The sequence below is a fragment of the Ilyonectria robusta genome (assembly GCF_021365365.1).
Source record: "Ilyonectria robusta strain PMI_751 chromosome Unknown BGZ61scaffold_27, whole genome shotgun sequence".
Taxonomy (NCBI): Eukaryota; Fungi; Ascomycota; class Sordariomycetes; order Hypocreales; family Nectriaceae; genus Ilyonectria; species Ilyonectria robusta.
Window position 1 is genome coordinate 163,619 of NW_025764461.1, and position 17,307 is coordinate 180,925.

General features: G+C 50.4%; 6 protein-coding genes across 6 annotated transcripts; 3 read left to right on the forward strand and 3 right to left on the reverse strand.

Annotated features, from left to right (window-relative positions):
• Window positions 1-32: 32 nt before the first annotated feature.
• BGZ61DRAFT_558591 (uncharacterized protein) lies at window positions 33-924 on the reverse strand (the record flags this gene model as incomplete). The annotated part of the gene is made up of 1 exon (XM_046255724.1): window positions 33-924. Exon 1 carries the CDS (start codon window positions 879-881, stop codon window positions 33-35), a length of 849 nt encoding a protein of 282 aa, XP_046097880.1. The 5' UTR covers window positions 882-924.
• Window positions 925-2,127: 1,203 nt separating this feature from the next.
• Window positions 2,128-4,311, forward strand: BGZ61DRAFT_365363 (heterokaryon incompatibility protein-domain-containing protein; the record flags this gene model as incomplete). Its single annotated transcript, XM_046241603.1, has 2 exons — window positions 2,128-2,482; window positions 2,537-4,311. 2 exons carry the CDS (start codon window positions 2,128-2,130, stop codon window positions 4,309-4,311), a joined length of 2,130 nt encoding a protein of 709 aa, XP_046097881.1.
• Window positions 4,312-4,515: 204 nt separating this feature from the next.
• BGZ61DRAFT_592678 (chaperonin 10-like protein) lies at window positions 4,516-5,782 on the reverse strand. The gene is made up of 3 exons (XM_046256743.1): window positions 5,193-5,782; window positions 4,676-5,132; window positions 4,516-4,622 (listed from the first exon to the last, which is right to left on the reverse strand). The coding sequence occupies exons 1-3, from the start codon at window positions 5,720-5,722 to the stop codon at window positions 4,521-4,523; spliced, it is 1,089 nt and encodes a 362-aa protein (XP_046097882.1). The 5' UTR covers window positions 5,723-5,782; the 3' UTR covers window positions 4,516-4,520.
• A 1,857-nt stretch (window positions 5,783-7,639) lies between these two features.
• BGZ61DRAFT_461337 (lactam utilization protein lamb) lies at window positions 7,640-8,561 on the reverse strand. The gene is made up of 2 exons (XM_046247143.1): window positions 8,356-8,561; window positions 7,640-8,302 (listed from the first exon to the last, which is right to left on the reverse strand). Exons 1-2 carry the CDS (start codon window positions 8,475-8,477, stop codon window positions 7,669-7,671), a joined length of 756 nt encoding a protein of 251 aa, XP_046097883.1. The 5' UTR covers window positions 8,478-8,561; the 3' UTR covers window positions 7,640-7,668.
• Window positions 8,562-10,066: 1,505 nt separating this feature from the next.
• BGZ61DRAFT_293214 (putative sodium/proline symporter) lies at window positions 10,067-12,072 on the forward strand (the record flags this gene model as incomplete). Its single annotated transcript, XM_046238597.1, has 2 exons — window positions 10,067-10,666; window positions 10,723-12,072. Coding segments are annotated over 2 exons (1,950 nt in total), but the record flags the coding sequence as incomplete, so codon positions are not given.
• Window positions 12,073-13,216: 1,144 nt separating this feature from the next.
• Window positions 13,217-17,114, forward strand: BGZ61DRAFT_365177 (putative urea amidolyase; the record flags this gene model as incomplete). The annotated part of the gene is made up of 4 exons (XM_046241587.1): window positions 13,217-13,287; window positions 13,339-13,458; window positions 13,517-16,818; window positions 16,873-17,114. The coding sequence occupies 4 exons, from the start codon at window positions 13,217-13,219 to the stop codon at window positions 17,112-17,114; spliced, it is 3,735 nt and encodes a 1,244-aa protein (XP_046097885.1).
• Between the last annotated feature and the right edge of the window lie 193 nt (window positions 17,115-17,307).

The window sequence follows — 17,307 nt, forward strand, 5'->3', positions numbered from 1 at the left end:
TAGATTACATTGGATACTAGACTTGAATCTTACTATTGTCTCATAATCTGCTCAACAACGTCTAGTCCTGTCATACTCTTGACTGTTGAATCCAACGTACCAAATGGCAAGACCGTTCCAATCCGGGCTAAGAACGCGGAGTCCCCCTTCCAAATAACTGCTGGCGGTTTCTTCTTCAATAGGTCGTGGACGACATATTCCGCCCACTGCTCAGCTGGCATACTCCCGCCTTCATGCACCCCCAGGCGCAGGCCCTTCTCCACGACCTCTTTTGCAGGTTCGTAAATGGAACCCTCTGGTAATGATGGCTTGACTGATTCCACCATGTTTTTTATGAAGTTGGTATTGACAATCCCGGTTCTGAGATCAATGACCTTGACACCAAAAGGCTGGAGCTCGAGCCTCAACGTGTCGGAAAGCATTGCTAAGGCAGCCTTTGAAGCGCAATAGACACCCTGCCAAGGAACAGCCGCCACTGCTGCAATTGACGTTTGATTCACAATCATGCCATTGGAGGACTTCATCAACAACGGTAAAAACGCCTGTGTTACAGAAAGATGCGACCAGACGTTGAGGTCAAATAGTTTCTTAGCTTCAAGAACCCGGACGTCGGCTATAGGCATAGAGAGCCCGCTCCCAGCGTTGTTGACGAGGATGTCCAGTGCAGGCAATTTACTGACACAGGCAGCGATAGACGACTCGGACTGCACATCGAGTGTCAAAGTTTTGATGCCTATCGATTCGAGATGGCTCATTTTGGTAGGAGTTCGAGCTGTTGCATAAACCTGCAGGCCGGCCTTGTGAAACGCTACCGCAAGGGCAGCACCCATTCCTCCATCTGAGCAGCCCGTTATTAGAACCGTTCTTTTGAGGCTTGACATTTGAGCTGATCTAGAATGGTTGGGTTAAAAGTGTAGAATGGTGAACAAGGGGCAGGATGGCGTGAATATTTCGGCATCGTTAGATTTGCAGCTACCACAGGCTATATGCCTATTATCACCCAGCACTCACGGAGGCTTCCCCGATATTCACCGATCTAGAAGATCCGCACACCGTCGAGATAGTTATCCATTCGGGTGAGGGATTGACCCGAGTCGGGCAACAATTCTCCCGATCGCCTCATACGTCGATTGGAGAGTTTCCAAATATCCCGATCCTTGTCTATCGGAAGAATTAGTACCGCCGAATCGTAAGCAACCCAATAACAGATCCAGGAGAATGTTTCAACGGGTTAACTTGTAGCCGTGTGGCTTGGAGAGAATCCACTGATTTTCCGCATCTGTTGGAAACTCGCAGATCCGCAAGTCCGCAAGTCCGCAATATCACAGGGCCCACTGGCTCAATCACCCGGCAGCACAATGGAACCGCTAATATCTGTAAACTGGATGAGCCTTTGATAAGTACTCGAAGCTTATGGTTAGCAGTAGGTTAATTATCAAAGTCGGGTACGGTAAGGAAGATGCCGACCACCATTGTTCGGTTTAAGTGTTGATAACGTCCCGACGAACCATGGCTAAAGTCAGAACACCGAAACGAAACTGACTGATTTGCCACTCTTAGATCTTAGATAGTATTCAATACATTTATTCTTAATTTTCCTCCCCAGCCAGTTCTCCCCGCCTCGCTATATGCCAGTTGTCCTTGAAGCTCGTCAATTTCGAAGAACACCTTGGGCCGTTGACCTTGTTTGGTCTGCACCATGAGGCAACTGAGCCATCCATACCCGGGTCCCTTCTTCCTCTCGACAGATAGAATTTTCGCCATCGCCCAGCTCTTGAAACCGCTAAGCAGCAGACTTTCTGAGAGGGTTCGATGCTGCTCATGCTTGTTGGATGTGAGGCGGTAGTTTCCGACCGGGGAGAAATAGAGCCGCTCAGGGAAATAAATGAGGGCGCGGTGTGTGAGTAGTGAAGTAGATGCATTTGTTAACCACCAATTCCAAATCAGACAGCAAAATTACCTACAATTCCACCAATTCCACCAAATCTACTCATGGAGGTAAATTCGTCTCGATGACAGCATCCAACTTCAGGTGCGGGGTAACATCCCTGCTCCATGTCAGCATTCAACTTAGTCTACCACGTTCATATCAAGCACTCACAGCATCGGGCAAATGCGCAAGAAATAATGGAAATCCCATCGAACTGGCATTCCCGCCGAAACTTCCGTCGCCGGGCCGAATCAACAAGCTGTCCCAATTGTAAGGATTTTGACTGGGATGAGCTCCAACGGCACGCATGGGACACCTTCTTTACACGACCAGAGGACATCGCTCACTCAGCCAGAAGGGGGTGTGCTACATGCCATATGCTCTCCAAGGCCGTCGAACATTGTTATCCGGCTGTGGCAAGCAATCCCAGCGGATACAAGATTGCCTTCCATGGCCTTGATGGGCCAATACACTGGGATGTTGTAGGTCCCGGTGAAGATCTACTAGACGCGACCAGACAGAATAACTTCATCGAGATATTTTCACACCAAGGTTTAACCTTTGACCTTCTAGCTGGTGTAGCCATATACACTAACCGGTATCGAGTAGGCGACTCATGTCCGTGGCCACTCGTTGGGCCCGCGGATAGCATCGACTACAGCCTCGATGGTGCCCTGATACAGACTCGGGGATGGCTGACAACTTGTCAGGGCCAGCACCCTCGATGTGGCATCGCAAATGAGACAGCCTTGCCCAAGAGGGTGGTTCGAATCAGCCGAGAAACAAACGGTGACAAGACCGAAACTTCGGATCACCCACAAGTGCACCTCTACGAAACCCGAGATGGGGAGCTAGGAGAATATGTTTGCCTCAGTCATTGTTGGGGTAAAACTCAAATTATCACGACCACATCTGATAATATTGAGAAGCACAAGGTCCAAATCGAATGGTCAGATCTCTCCAAGACATTTAGAGATGCCATCATATTTGCGGACAAGATAGGCATCGACTTCATCTGGATAGATTCCCTCTGCATCATCCAAAATAGCCGTGAGGATTGGGAGTCAGAGGCTGTCAAGATGGCATCCTATTATATCAACGGCGAATTCACCATCGCTGCCACCTCGTCTACGGGTGGTTCTGGTGGTTTATATCACACAGTCCCCCCGGAGGAAGAAGCATTGCAAATTGAAGGATTGGATCCAAAGAGCAACACAAATTTTGGCGTGTGGGCGCGCAGGTCTGTCGCTCACCACCACGACGTGTTGGAAGACAAGACAAAAACAAATGAGCGGTTTCCCCTTTTGACAAGAGGATGGGTCTATCAAGAAAGAATCTTGTCTCGTCGATTTCTTCACTTTGGGCCGAGGGAAGTTCACTGGGAATGTCACGAAGAGGTGTCATGCCAGTGCGGTGGCATCAAGGGCGCCCTTGAGCTAAATCCATCAGGGAAAGAAACGGCCAACCAATCCCTAGCCATCAGCCAAACTCAGCTCCAAATGGACAAAATGGTGCTTTTATGGAGCCGACAAATTGAGAACCTAACAAGACTCGACTTTACGTATATCAGCGATCATCTGGCGGCCTTGGCGGGCATTGCAACACTGATGGTACAATCTGGGCAGTCTAGCAGATACCTCGCTGGACTTTGGCAGGATGGGATATTGTTTTGGTTATGTTGGTCAAGCACCAAAGGCGGGACCAGATCGAAGGCACTCTCCGGGGTGCCTTCGTGGTCCTGGGCATCCGTTTCCGGGAAGATTACCTATGACTTCATGACTCACTACTTCCAAACCGGGCCATGGGGAGAACGAGGCCATAGGCTGTTGCTACTTGTCAAAGCATCTCAAGTCAAAGTTGAGAAATGCATCCCTGATCGGCCACCGCTCTCTGGGAAATTGGAACTGGGAGTGTTAACAATCACTGGAGATGCAGCGCCAGCTACGGTTCGATGCAAAAGTCAAGCGGACGGAGAAACAGTGTTTGAGTTTATACTGGAAGAGGGATCTGGACATCATGAACCCAATGATGTCCAGTTTCATTGGCCTTTCCAATGCGACTCGGACGATCCGGATAGTGTAGCAGAACTTGACGGCCAGAGTGTCCTTGTTTTGCATCTGCTCAGCTACGAGAGATTGTGGGTTGAGTACGATGGGGCTTATTGGATGAGATCAATGCTTATTCTGAAACCTATTGATAAGGTTAAGAATAGGCATTGTCGAGTTGGGATGTTGTACACAAATGTCAGTAGACACTACGTTCCCGCCAAGGCGTGGCGGGAGATGGAGGGTAGATACGGGATGCCTCTGGAAGAGATGGAGGATGTTTTATTACGGAAGTTTAGGAAGCTGGCTACGGAGCAAGTAGTCGAAGTGATTTAAGATCCGTTGCGGATAGTTTTTGAACGACACGAGTTCAAGGGCGAGGTAGAAACGTGGATAGATCGGATTCTGCTATGCGTCCAAGGAAGAAGACATTGAGAGCTTTCAAGGTTACGAATACGTTTCTGTGACATTGACATATTTAGTCGAGTAGACCATGTCGAAGTATTTGACCCCCAATTCTTGCAACTTTCAGGACTGGATCCTGCCTACGCAGCGACTTGCAACACAGCGCGTCCAGCTACTTGTCCAGCAACCAATTTCTCAACCCAAGTATCCAGGTCCTCAAGCTTTCCCTTGGAAATAATTGGCTTGTGTTTTGTTAGTACATTCTTAAACTCAGTCAGAAACAACTGCTACTCACATGGACAAGACCTCGAGCAGTAAAGTCAAGGGCCTCCTCAACTTCCTTCAGGCTACCCACAACGCTTCCAACAATGTTGAGACGTCTCAGCGCAACTAGAATGGGGGAAGCCCCAGCCATGATTGAAGGATCTTGAGGCAACCCAACGGCTACCACGGTGCCATTCGGTCGCAGGAATGTTGGCGCGGACTCATAGGCTGCCTTGGTTGCTGCCGTCACGATGACGCCGTGCGCGCCGTATGTCGTTATCTTCATGATTTCAGCGGTGATATCCTTCGTAGTCTGGAAATCAATGAAGATCTCAGCGCCGAGCTTCAGGCAAAGGTCGCGCTTGGCGTCGCCGCCGTCGATGGCAATCACTCTCATTCCCATAGCGCGCGCATATTGAATTGCAAAATGCCCGAGCCCACCACCGGCTCCTGGAAGAACGATCCATTGGCCAGGCTTGACAGCGGATCTGAGATTAAATATTAGTAAACAGATCCAGGTATTCATCTTCGATATCGTGCCGTCTTACCGCTTACATGCCGTGTAGGCCGTGACGCCTCCGCACATGATAGGGCCAGCTTCCTCATCAGAGACACCATCGGGGAGCCTTGAGGTATATCGGCCATCTGCGAGACAATACTCCTGGAACGTACCCGGAACTGAGAATCCACTATTCGATTGCTTGATGCAATGCACCTCGTCGACTCCATCCAGGCAGAACTCACACTCGCCACATGTGCTCGCAATCCACTTGACGCCCGCGCGATCACCCAACTTCCACCGGCCTTCCATGCCTTCACCAATTGCAACAACCTCGCCTGCGCCTTCGTGGCCGGCAATGCCATGGGTGCTTGACATCATGCTGATACCAAAGCCGCTCCAGTCATCGTGCAGCAACGACTTGTCTGAACCACAAAGTCCAGTCCACTTAATCTTTACAAGGATCTGTCCTGGGCCGGGTCGCGGGACTTCGATATTCTCGACCTTGGTGGTGGATGTTGGGCCGCTCCCTTGACGAACCGCAGCCCTCTGTTGTGTTGGAATTGCGGGTGAAGTCATGTTTAGAAGAGGAGCAAATATTGGCCAGTAATATGCGATAAAATCTTTCGTACTATGGATCGTACCATCAATTGCTCAGAGACATGAGAGGCCACAAAACCAGCTTTCGGCTCGTGGCAGTAGTATAAATACCAGAGACCCTCATCAGATCATGCACCCCGCGATCAACTTCAGCTCAGTCCGCCCTGCAGCTCGGTCCGACGGGTGTCACCAGCTCCAGCTACCGCTCAGTCCGGTTAATGCTGTCGGATATGTGGAAACAGGGTATTGTTAAGCGAGTACGTCACCCCAAGGTATCACCAGACCGTTTTGATTGTAGGACTGTGTGGGTCAATCGTTGCACATTGTAGTGTGACGGTCGTACGTCTCGGTGGTTGAGGGCGGGCGGGCGTGCGAGCTTGCATCCTTGCACGGATACTACGGAGCACATTCCCCTGCGCTGATCAATGCGGAGAGCTTTGTAGGGCGGGGATTATGTGGGCCAAAGAGTAGAAGACAACAGTGGGAGTCAAAGATTAGAAACTTCGTGCCCATAACATTGTCCGATTTTCGTGGAACTCCTGATATCTAGCGCCAGGATCATCTAGCCGGTATTAAGTTGAATCCAGGCCAAGATTTATGTTTCCTTGGGTCGTTTAGCTTCAACAGATATCCAATACCATGTGCGTAAAACTGGTGGATGCGGAAAACGTGGCCCGGCTGGGCATGATAACTTGGCCATGGAACGTACTACTTCCAATCAAGTCAGCCCATGCTTAAGCGATCTTCCCCAGATTATGGGGTTACCTTAGTAGCGGACCCCGCTGCTAAGAAATCTCATTGGTATGTAAACAACGCAATTAATTCCGCCCCCGCGTTATCCTTACTGTAGGCGCCTCCTTCGGGCAAAAGGCAAACAAGATTCAGCAAGGGGGGTGGCCACAACAAGTGGGGAACACTGACACCGAACTTTCTAGTCATGATTCCGAAATCACAAACCAGAGCATAATCTAAAGATCTTAGCCAGTCAGCACTCCTCAGGTTGTATGTACAGTAAAGCCGACCGGTATGTTCGGAGCCGATTAGATTGAGCGGCTCCGCTCGATTCGCAACTCCCACAACCGACACATGAGACAGTAGTCAGTCATAGCTCGATCAAGTGGAATATTGCCGCCGTTCAGATTAAAAAAGAATTGGGCTGATAACCGGCAGAAGGCACAACCATTGGTTCCTGAGAGGTTTAAAGGTTTGATCTTGACTAGACAGGTAGCGTGTCCATGAGCCAAGCGGTTAACGACTCAACATTTAGACTCGATCAAAATGAAAGCACTGAGAATTAAGCGATACAATAATTCCAGAGATCTAAGTAACATGATTCTTTATGATGGTATAATGTAGGTCATTAGTGTGCGTTTGATTCCCAGCATCTCCTGTGCCAAATGGGAGAAAGCTCTAGGGTAACCCCTTGAGTAGCCCCCTCTTCAATTAGCCACAATAAACAAGGAGAATCGCGAGTACTACTCTTTCAAGAGACTTGATAATTTCGAGCAATTTTATTGCATTTGTAGAGTTTAATTTGAAGTTAAGCGCGAGGGTGAGTGGTCAGTTTTCTGTTACTGAGCGACACTGAACAGTGCTTTTGCTTTCAAGAACAAATCATCTTGTTAGGTCGAGCTTGGATTCAAACTTGAGAGAGCAATGGCTAGATATTTTAAGTCCTCGTTTAAAATGTAAGAAACATGAGCGTTGGCAGTGATTATGGAGGATATAGGTATTGTTGAGATTTTATGACGAACTTAGGGAGGACTTGAGACAACTAATCACCGGCAAATCACTACTTCTATATGTAACGAGTAACGTAGTGGACACGCGTAGTTGCGTGAGAGATATACGGCAGTTGTGTCCATTTAATTTACAGCTGTGCATTGATGACAATCATAATATTATTGTATATTCGTATACTGCGCTTACAGACCCTTGGCCTTGTTATATTCGTCTACAATCTCCCGGGTTGCCTTGACAATCTCTACACACCCTGGCGAGTCTGAGTGACAACAGATTGTGATTGGGTAGTCCTTGACCGGCATTTCAACAATCTCGCCAGTCACAGCAGTCACCTTGCTGTCATATAGTTGCTTCTTGACATGCGCCTTCACATCTTCCATTTTCCACGGCTTCTTCTTCCGATCCACGATCAACGTACCGTCAGCACGGTACTTGACATCGCCAAAGTACTCTGCCCAAAATTCAAGGCCGGCCTCCTTGGCAGCGGTTTCCATGTGTGTACCTGCCAGACCGAAAACTCGCATTCCCTTTGGGACTCCTGCCCACACGGCTCTTGCTACCTCGAGGTCGCGAACCATCATGCCGTAAAGAATGCCGTGAGGCTTAACGTGGTGCATCTCGACACCTTCGCGGGCGAGAAAGCCTTGAAGTGCACCGACTTGGTAAATAATGTTGGCCGTATGCTCTTCTGGGGAAAGCTTCATCTCACGCCGGCCAAACCCTTGTACGTCTGGAAGGCCGGGGTGAGCTCCGATCTTAACGTTATGCTCTTTACAGAGCGCAACCGTTTCTCCCATAATGAGAGGGTCACCAGCACTTTCAGATCATCAATATCAAGAAAATACACTCAATTTCTGATCTTAACTCACTGGAACCCGCAGGCGACGTTGGCGTGATCAATCATGGGCAACAATTCCTTGTCTGGGCCACAGATGAAATTCCCATAGCCCTCGCCCATATCGACGTTGATGAGTCCTTTGTGCATCGTCATGATTGGCGTGCTCTGATTTTTTGGATTGAATATGATGAGAAAATAAGAAAATGTTTTTCAATTCAAACAAATATAAGGATCGTTGGATGAAGAAGGGTGAGAAAGATGAACCATCTCGACAGAGGGCATGCGGGCGCTGGCCATATCAAAGCGTTGCTCCAATAGTGGAGCTAGTCTCCAACACCAAATCAGCATGGGTCGGACTTCGGTGCCCGATAGCAACACCGTGTCTCGGAACCGAGGGAGCCGAGCGGGTCTGCATCTTTCGGAGCCTCCATTGAAGGATGACATATTGGTTAGGGATGCTGCGTTTTACTTTGGGAGGAGTAAACATCCAGTATCAACCTGCCAACGACAAATGGCCTAGTAGAGAAGCTGAAGTTAGCGACAGTCATCTGTAAACGAAGCCTGATGGACGATACTTCCCACATCGTTAGTAATTCTTGTCAGCCTGCGCGAGTCGAAGATGACGTGCAGGACTTTCATCAACATGATTCAGGCCCTAACTATCTTTTTAGGCACTGTAGTCTAGCCGTCTAACTCGACGACGGTGATCAAGATGGTGGCCAAAGCATTTGGAGATATATTCTATGTTGGGACAGAGCGGGCAGATCGTTGAATGGAAGAGAGAACACACCTATGGGGCCATGGCTAGCAGTAAAAAATGCGACGGAGCTTCTTGATTCTCTCTGACTGGAAGATTCAGATTAATAAGTGCATGCTCTAAGCTGATCAATTCTTCATCCAGGAGGATGATCTCTTTAAGGTTCACCCCACCATGTTTGCACGCATCGGAGGATTTCAATTCTCCAGGAAACAATCTCCGTTGAAACAGATTTACCGATGCCAGCGCTCATTACGTGTATGATGTTGAATTCTGGCCAATTCTAGCGGTTCCGAGCTGATGGAACGCCAAGACTAGAGAAACTCCACACCTCTCCCGGTCAGCACATGGCCATCTCGAACCCGAATTTCTTCGTAATTTGTCCACTGATCTCACCGGACGAAAGGAATAGGGACTCAAAACGGGCGCATTGTCTCAGACGATATCTCAAACTAGGCTCAAAGGCCGAATTCTGGTCAGGACCGGCCCGGGCGCGAACAGCGGACGACTCCAACAAGTTGGGGTTAATGATAAGGGGTCCAGTTTTCCCAAGTGATCGACCCCAATCCACCCAAACTTCACAGATTACCGGGTTACTATCTCACTAGACCCCAAGTGCTTGTCTCTAGGCAATCGTAGGCCTGGCATCATGGCGAGATAAGCCAACATCCTGGTTCCTTGTGGTCTTGATGCGACTCGGTCTGACCCCCTCGTCCGCTCGGAGTCTTTCTGCGACCGCTAATCGTTCACCAAGATCCATGGTGAACCAGTTATCGGGAAATGCTCCCCGGTACTGCGTAATGGTAATGTGCTTAGCATGGGTGTGAATCGCCTGATGTGATATTCGTGATTTACTTAAAGTTACTTATGCACCCCCGATGGTTCATCGCGCAGCTCTTGCCACGTTTTCACATTCAAACCAATCTGGGATTCATAACAGTCTTGGCCCTGCCCCAAGTGCCGGCATCATTGGATACTCGCCGAAATGTCTGAAGAAAATGTCTTCCAAATCCCAACGCCCTTCTCCCCGGGCGTGGGTTACGGCCTCGTTGTGGGAGTCGGAGCCGCCTTCGCCATCGGCATGTCCCTGATCTCCTGGATTCTCAGCCGCTACATGAACGAAATCCAGGATTCCGAAATGTTCATGACGGCAAAGCACTCCGTCAAGACGGGATTGACTGCATCTGCCGTCGTCTCTTCGTGGACCATTGCGACCACTCTACTGAGCAGCACGACATACGGATATCGATACGGAGTTTCCGGCCCGTTCTGGTATGCTGCTGGCGCCTGTGTTCAGATCTTGCTATTCTCGGTCGCAGCTGTGGAACTCAAGCGGAAGGCCCCTCACGCCCAGACTTACCTTCAAGTCGTCAAAGTCCGCTACGGAAAGGCGGTCCATCTTGTCTTCACCTCGTACTCGTTGATCTACCAAATAATCACCACTGTCAACCTTCTGGTGGGTGGATCGGCCGTCTACGCTTCGATTACTGGCGTCAACCGCGATGCCATTTGCTTCCTCTTTCCTGTCGGTGTGGTCATCTACACGTTGATGGGAGGAATCAAAGCGACGTTCATCACTGATTGGGTATGTTATCATTTCTGCAACCCTCCAGGTGTCTAATGCTAATGAGGTGGTACTAGATCCATACTGTGATCATCTACGTCATTATGCTCATGTCGCTTTTCGTCCTCTACGCAACCTCGAACGTTGTCGGCTCCCCCGGAAAGGTGTGGGAACTCCTTCGGGAAGCGGCAGTTCTCCACCCGGTTGATGGAAATGCAGAGGGACAGTATCTTACAATGAGATCTCAACAAGGTGGTTTCGTCGGTCTGGTCTTCATTGGCGCTGGTTTCGCCGCGTGTGTCGACAGTCAGCTCTTCCAGAAGGCCATTGCTTGTGACCCTCGCAGCACCTCAATGGGATATATTCTCGGTGGCCTATCCTGGTTCACAATCCCCTTTGTGCTTGCGAGCACCTTCGGTCTTGCCGCTGCTGCCATGGAGCATCTTCCTGAGTGGCCTACCTACCCGAACCGAATGAACGACTATGAAGTCGCCTCAGGCCTTGCTATGCCCTATGCTGCAATCGCGTTAATGGGCAACGGAGGTGCAATTGCGGTGCTTCTGATGATCTTCATGGCCGTGACAAGCGCAATGTCGTCCGAAACCGTCGCCACCACGGCTCTCGTCACATACAACGTTTACCAGGCCTATATTAAGCCCAGTGCCACAGGCAAGCAGCTTCTCGCATTTTCTCACTTTGTTACCGTCGGCTTTGCCATCTTTGCGGCATCGATTGCCGTGGCTTTCAATCATGGAGGCTTCAGCGTTGAGTTCCTCATCACAGCCATTGGTATTTTCGTCGACGCCGCCATTGTCCCTATGGCTTGCACCATCATGTGGAAGAAACAATCCCGACTCGCAGCATTGATTGTTCCCCCGATTGGCTCTGCAGCGGGCATCATCGCCTGGTTTCTCACGGCCCACAAGAATGAAGGGACCATTTCAATTGCCACGCTCAGTACAAACGAGCCCCTCGTGGCTGGAAACATCATGTCCCTAACCGCACCCTTAATTCTTACGCCTCTCATCACGTACATTCGACCTGACAACTTCGACTGGCACACTTTTAAAGATCAGATCAAGCGTGGTGATGATGAGCACATTACTGTCCATGGGCGAGCTGTCAACATACAGAGTGCCGAGGCTGCCGCGGTGCTTGCCGAGCAAGAGAAACACGAGGAGGAGGATGATCAAATTCTTGTTAAAGCCAGGAACCGCGCGCTAGCTCTTGCCGTCTTCATCACACTTTCTTTGTGCATTCTGTGGCCCATTCCCATGTATGCGTCGAGCTATGTTTTCAGCAAGGGCTTCTTTACCGGCTGGGTTGTAGTTCTGTTCCTCTGGGCATTCTTTGCCGCGAGTGTCATTACGTTGCTTCCAATTTGGGAGGGCCGAGGCCCTATTGTAATGGTTTGGCGGCGCCTGATTGGAACACCTCACATCGACGCTACTGGGACGGAATCGGACTCTGTTGCTGGCTCAAATTCTCCTGTTGAGAAGGTAGCAACAACTGTTGATATCAAGGCATAATTGGGTATCTTTGGAGGAGAAATGAGAGGAGATGGTATTAATTGGAGACTCCTTTTTCTTGAATGGATATTTAGAGCTCAAAATCAAGAAGTAGCTTATAGCATCCAGAGACAAGAGTTATTCAATGATATTCTTCAGGTATTCACACCGATTTCCATGCTGGCGTGCAGTGTCCTCTACTGCGGCTGCGGCTGCCAACCCGCATGAACCAAGCGGACCCGTATCTGTCGTTCATGCCGCTTACACCGTTCCCCTGCGTGTAGAAATAGTGGAAGAATGTGACATCTGCCATCTGGAAGAACCAGCCAGCTGGTAAGCTATCGGCACGGCCTCATCAGAGATGACCCCAACGCCTCAAACCCGTTCAGGATGCACCCCGACATCGACTGGGGACTTGTTCATTCCTGACCCCAAATCATCGGCTATCTTGGGGTCGTATCAGTTGTCATTGCGGGGTTTATCGGGCGCATGATAGCGTTTGGACAGGTTATCCTGGACTAAATATCGGAAATAGTCCTAGGGTGTATTTGTCAGTTGATAAGGCTGCTACTATTGATACGCCAAGAACGTGGCATCCTAGGGTATACCAAACTATAGCCAGTGTGACATCATCTCGGAACCGAGCCCCCTCCTTTAACAGACATTTGTCGTATCACGACCACTCATCTAGCAACATTAATATGTATCCCGGTTTTGATCGGTATATCTACTGCGACCGGAGCCGAGAGCCCGACCCCAGGGTCCCTAGTCTCCCCGCAGCGTAAGCTTTATCTCGACATGAGTAGATAAAGGAATGATGCGAAACATCTCCAACTGATTACCAGTGGCCTGTTCTCTCCACCCAATAATCGTTTGATGTCCTGGAGCCGGCAGAAGCTTGCCTATCCATAGGCCAGACCTGATTGAAGCTTCTACCCTTGCTCTTTATCTGCTCTGTCCTCCGCATCGTTGACGTTTCCCTTGGATACCGCCCTTGGGTTTCGACCCCGATTATTACCTGCTTCAAGTTTAGAGAAGGGCTTCTTCTCTCGGCCACGCCAGGATGGAGTACCTCAAGGCGGTCCTGATCGCTAACCGAGGCGAGATCGCATGTCGCCTAATTAAAGCTGCCAAGTCAGTGAAACATGTCGCAAACGAGGGTGAAATGGGCTAAACATTGCAAAGGAAACTAAACATTCGCACCATTGCCATCTACACGGAGCCCGATTGTGCATCTCATCATGTTCTCGCAGCAGATGAAGCGTACTTGCTCAGTGGAGAGTCGCGGTCTGCATATCTTGATGGGTTTGTGACACCAATCCCTTGCATACTCGAGCTTCTGAGCGCTAACTGTGGATTTCAGAGACCAGATCATCTCCATTGCCACAACACATGGTGCGCAAGCAATCATTCCTGGCTATGGCTTCCTCTCCGAGAATACCGACTTTGCCCGTTCTATCGCCGCGGCTGGTCTCGTATTCGTTGGACCGTCACCCGAAGCCATTGAATCCTTTGGCCTAAAGCACACGGCTCGTGGCCTGGCAACCACTGCTGGAGTGCCTGTAGTCCCAGGATCTGAGGGATTGCTTGATTCCGAAGACGCCGCCGCTTCAGTTGCTACAAGCATCGGGTTTCCAGTCATGCTCAAAGCGACAGCCGGCGGTGGTGGTATGGGGCTTCTTGTTTGTGCAGATGAAGCCGAAATCCGCAAGAACTACCAGACTGTTCAGTCTCGGGGCGCTTCTCTCTTCAAGAATTCCGGTGTTTTTGTAGAACGCTACTATCCCGACAGTCATCACATCGAAGTGCAAGTGTTTGGAAACGGCCTAGGCAAGGCTATAAGCATTGGTGAGCGAGAGTGCTCGATTCAGCGCAGACACCAAAAGGTGGTCGAGGAGTGTCCCAGTCCATTCGTGGCTATGAGGCATCCCGAACTCCGGGCCAAGTTGACAGCAAGTGCTGTGCGGCTAGCAGAGAGTCTCAGATACGGCTCCGCAGGCACAGTTGAATACCTCGTGGATGATCACACGGGCGACTTCTTCTTCCTAGAGATGAACACACGATTACAAGTCGAACATGGAATCACTGAGATGTGCTATGATGTCGATCTCGTGGAACTCATGTTCCGACAGGCGGATTGCGAGCTTGGAGGAAAAGGCGGCCTGGCAACGACCGAGCTGGAGGCCCTTCAACAACGCTGTCTTGAGCCCAGTGGTCACGCGATAGAGGTACGCGTCTACGCCGAAAACCCAGCGCGAAACTACACGCCCAGTCCTGGATTGCTGCAGAAAGTCTCTTGGCACCAGTCAGAAGGCACCCGCGTGGATACTTGGGTTCGAGCTGGAATCACGGTCAGTCCAGAATATGATCCTCTCCTGGCCAAGATAATGCACCATGCATCAACAAGAGACGCAGCCATCTCGGGTATGGAGTCAGTTCTCAAACGCAGCAACATAAGCGGGCCTCCTATCAACATGGACTTTTTGCTTGCAATTATCCAAAATGCCACGTTTCAAGCAGGCAACACAATCACAAAGTTCCTAGACTCCTTCAATTACGTTCCTCCGGCAATTGACATCATTTCTGGTGGATCTTATACCCTCATTCAGGACTACCCCGGTCGACCAACTGTGGGACACGGCTTTGGCCACGCTGGGCCCATGGATCCTATCGCATTCCGTGCGGCCAATATTCTTGCTGGCAATCCAGTTGGCGCCGAGGGTCTAGAAATCACTCTCACCGGTCCTGATATGGTATTCCTTGGCGATGCGGTAGTAGCTTTGTGTGGACCTCCGGTGCCTGCCCACCTGGACGGAGAAGACTTTCCACTCTGGACCCGTGTGCATGTCCAAGCTGGCCAGCGTCTGACTATTGGCAAGATGGCTTCCCACTGCAGAGTTTATCTAGCCATCTACGGAGGCTTCCTCAATGTGGCTGAATGGTTCGGGAGTAAATCCACCAATCCGATGGTCAACGTTGGTGGCTATCAGGGCCGCCCCTTGCGTGCTGGAGATTTCCTCAAGATTGTTGACGCCGCCGCTCTGCCGCCGAAGAAGTCAATGACCATCCCTCAGAATCTCATCCCACAGTACACCACCAACTGGGACATCCAGGTTATGCCGGGTCCCTACGAGACTGGATATCTCTCGGAGGAGGACATCGAGATGTTCTACTCAGAAAACTGGCAAATCAGCCACAATGCCGCTCGAGGCGGTATCCGTCTCATCGGCCCACGACCTAAGTACGCCCGGACTGATGGTGGAGAAGGCGGTGCTCACCCCAGCAACGTCATCGAGTATGGCTATCCCCTTGGTGGCCTAAACTGGACTGGTGATGAGCCTGTCCTCTTTCCAGTCGACTGCCCCGACTTCGGCGGGTTTATCTGCAGTCTGACGGTGATTAAAGGTGATATGTGGAAGATGGGACAACTTCGCTCCGGAGACCACGTAAAATTCCGGAGAGTCAGCTTGGAGAGTGCGTTGGATTGCCGAAAGAGGAACGAAGACTTTTTGCAGAACTTGATCTCCTCGGTGGACACAGGTTCTTGGGATGGTGTCATCGCATTCGGTAGCACCATCCTCGGAGAAGAGGTCAAGCAACCTGGGCTTGATTTAGTCAAGGTCATCGAAGCCACCTCTTCCAGTCCAAAGGTATCGTACCGCGCTGGTGGTGATGACTACATGCTCGTCGATTACGGCGACGGCAGGGCCGATCTGAACAACAAGTGTCGCGCCACAGCCTTGAAGCGCTGCCTCGAGAAATCTACTGGCCTTGCGTCTCTAAACATGGCACAGGGCGGGGCGGTATTCAATACCGTTGGCTGTGGCAATGCTCTGGCTATCTTTTATGACGGCATGAGACTGCCGATGAAAGAGCTTATGGACCGGCTTCTTGAGTTTGAGGGTTCTATGGGCGATATGCGATCCGCGCAATTCCCCAACCGTCGGTTCCGACTCCCTGTCGCATTCCAACACAAGAAACTCGATGATAGTATTGAGCGATATATGGCCAACCAACGCTCTCTGGCCAGCTACTTGCCAGATCCGTTCCAATTTGTTGCCGAGAACAACGGAATGACATTGGATGAACTGAAAAAGATGTTCCTGACCCTCGAGTCCGTTGTTATTGGCGTGGGTTTCTTCATGGCCTTACCACAAAGTCTTCCCGCCGACCCGAGACACCGGCTTCGGGCCCCGAAGATGAATCCTAGTAGAACCTACACTCCCGAGGGAACTTTCTCGTGGGGTGGCACCTGCATCGCCATTTATCCCGTCGACTGCCCTGGTGGTTACATGCCAACGGGCATGACAATCCCTGGAGTCGACGTGTTTGGCTACAAGGCAGGATTTAGCGAGGAAAAGCCGTGGATGTTCGAAGACATGGACACACTAAGCTTCTACGAGGTTTCAGAGGAGGAATATGACCTCAAGATGGCACAATTTAAGTCGGGAAGTTACCAATTCGAAGTTGAGGAGGGCATTTTTGACATGGCAGCCCACAACAAGTTGCTCGAAGAGGCTGCGGACGAAGCCCAGGAATTGCACAAGCAGCGAGCTGTAGCTCAGGTCAGGATGGTGGCCAGAGAGAAAGAGCTGCTAGAGCAGTGGATTGAGCAGCGAAAAGCTAGCGAAACCAGCACCGACGAAATCCAAACTCTCTTGGATGGTAAGTTTTCCAGGCAGTTTCTACCCTCTTACGCATGCTAACGCGATTTTGCAGACCCAGCCATCGAGGCAATTGAGTCACCCGTGAATGCAAACGTATGGAAGGTTTTGGTACAAGAAGGAGAAACACTGCAGGCTGGCCAAACAACAACGATTCTCGAGGCTATGAAGATGGAAATCAACGTGCTTGTGGAACCTTCCATGGCGGGCGCAACTATTGTCAAGGTTTTGATAAAGCCTGGAGACGGCGTGGAGAGTGGGAAGCCGCTGGTGCTTGTGCGGAAGAGTTCTGGATGATTACGTTAGGGAGTGTGAGAAGGGGAACTTTACGGCGTATTGCTCTTTAGTTTTTTTACACAAGATCAACTCAAGCCGAAATCTCAATTATATATGCAATATCCTGGTTGGCTAGTTCAGTAAGGTTGTTGTCCGTGAGCCGCAAGCTTGGAGGCAGAGGGTCTCTAGTCAAGAGCCGTTCGTCCGCCGGAAA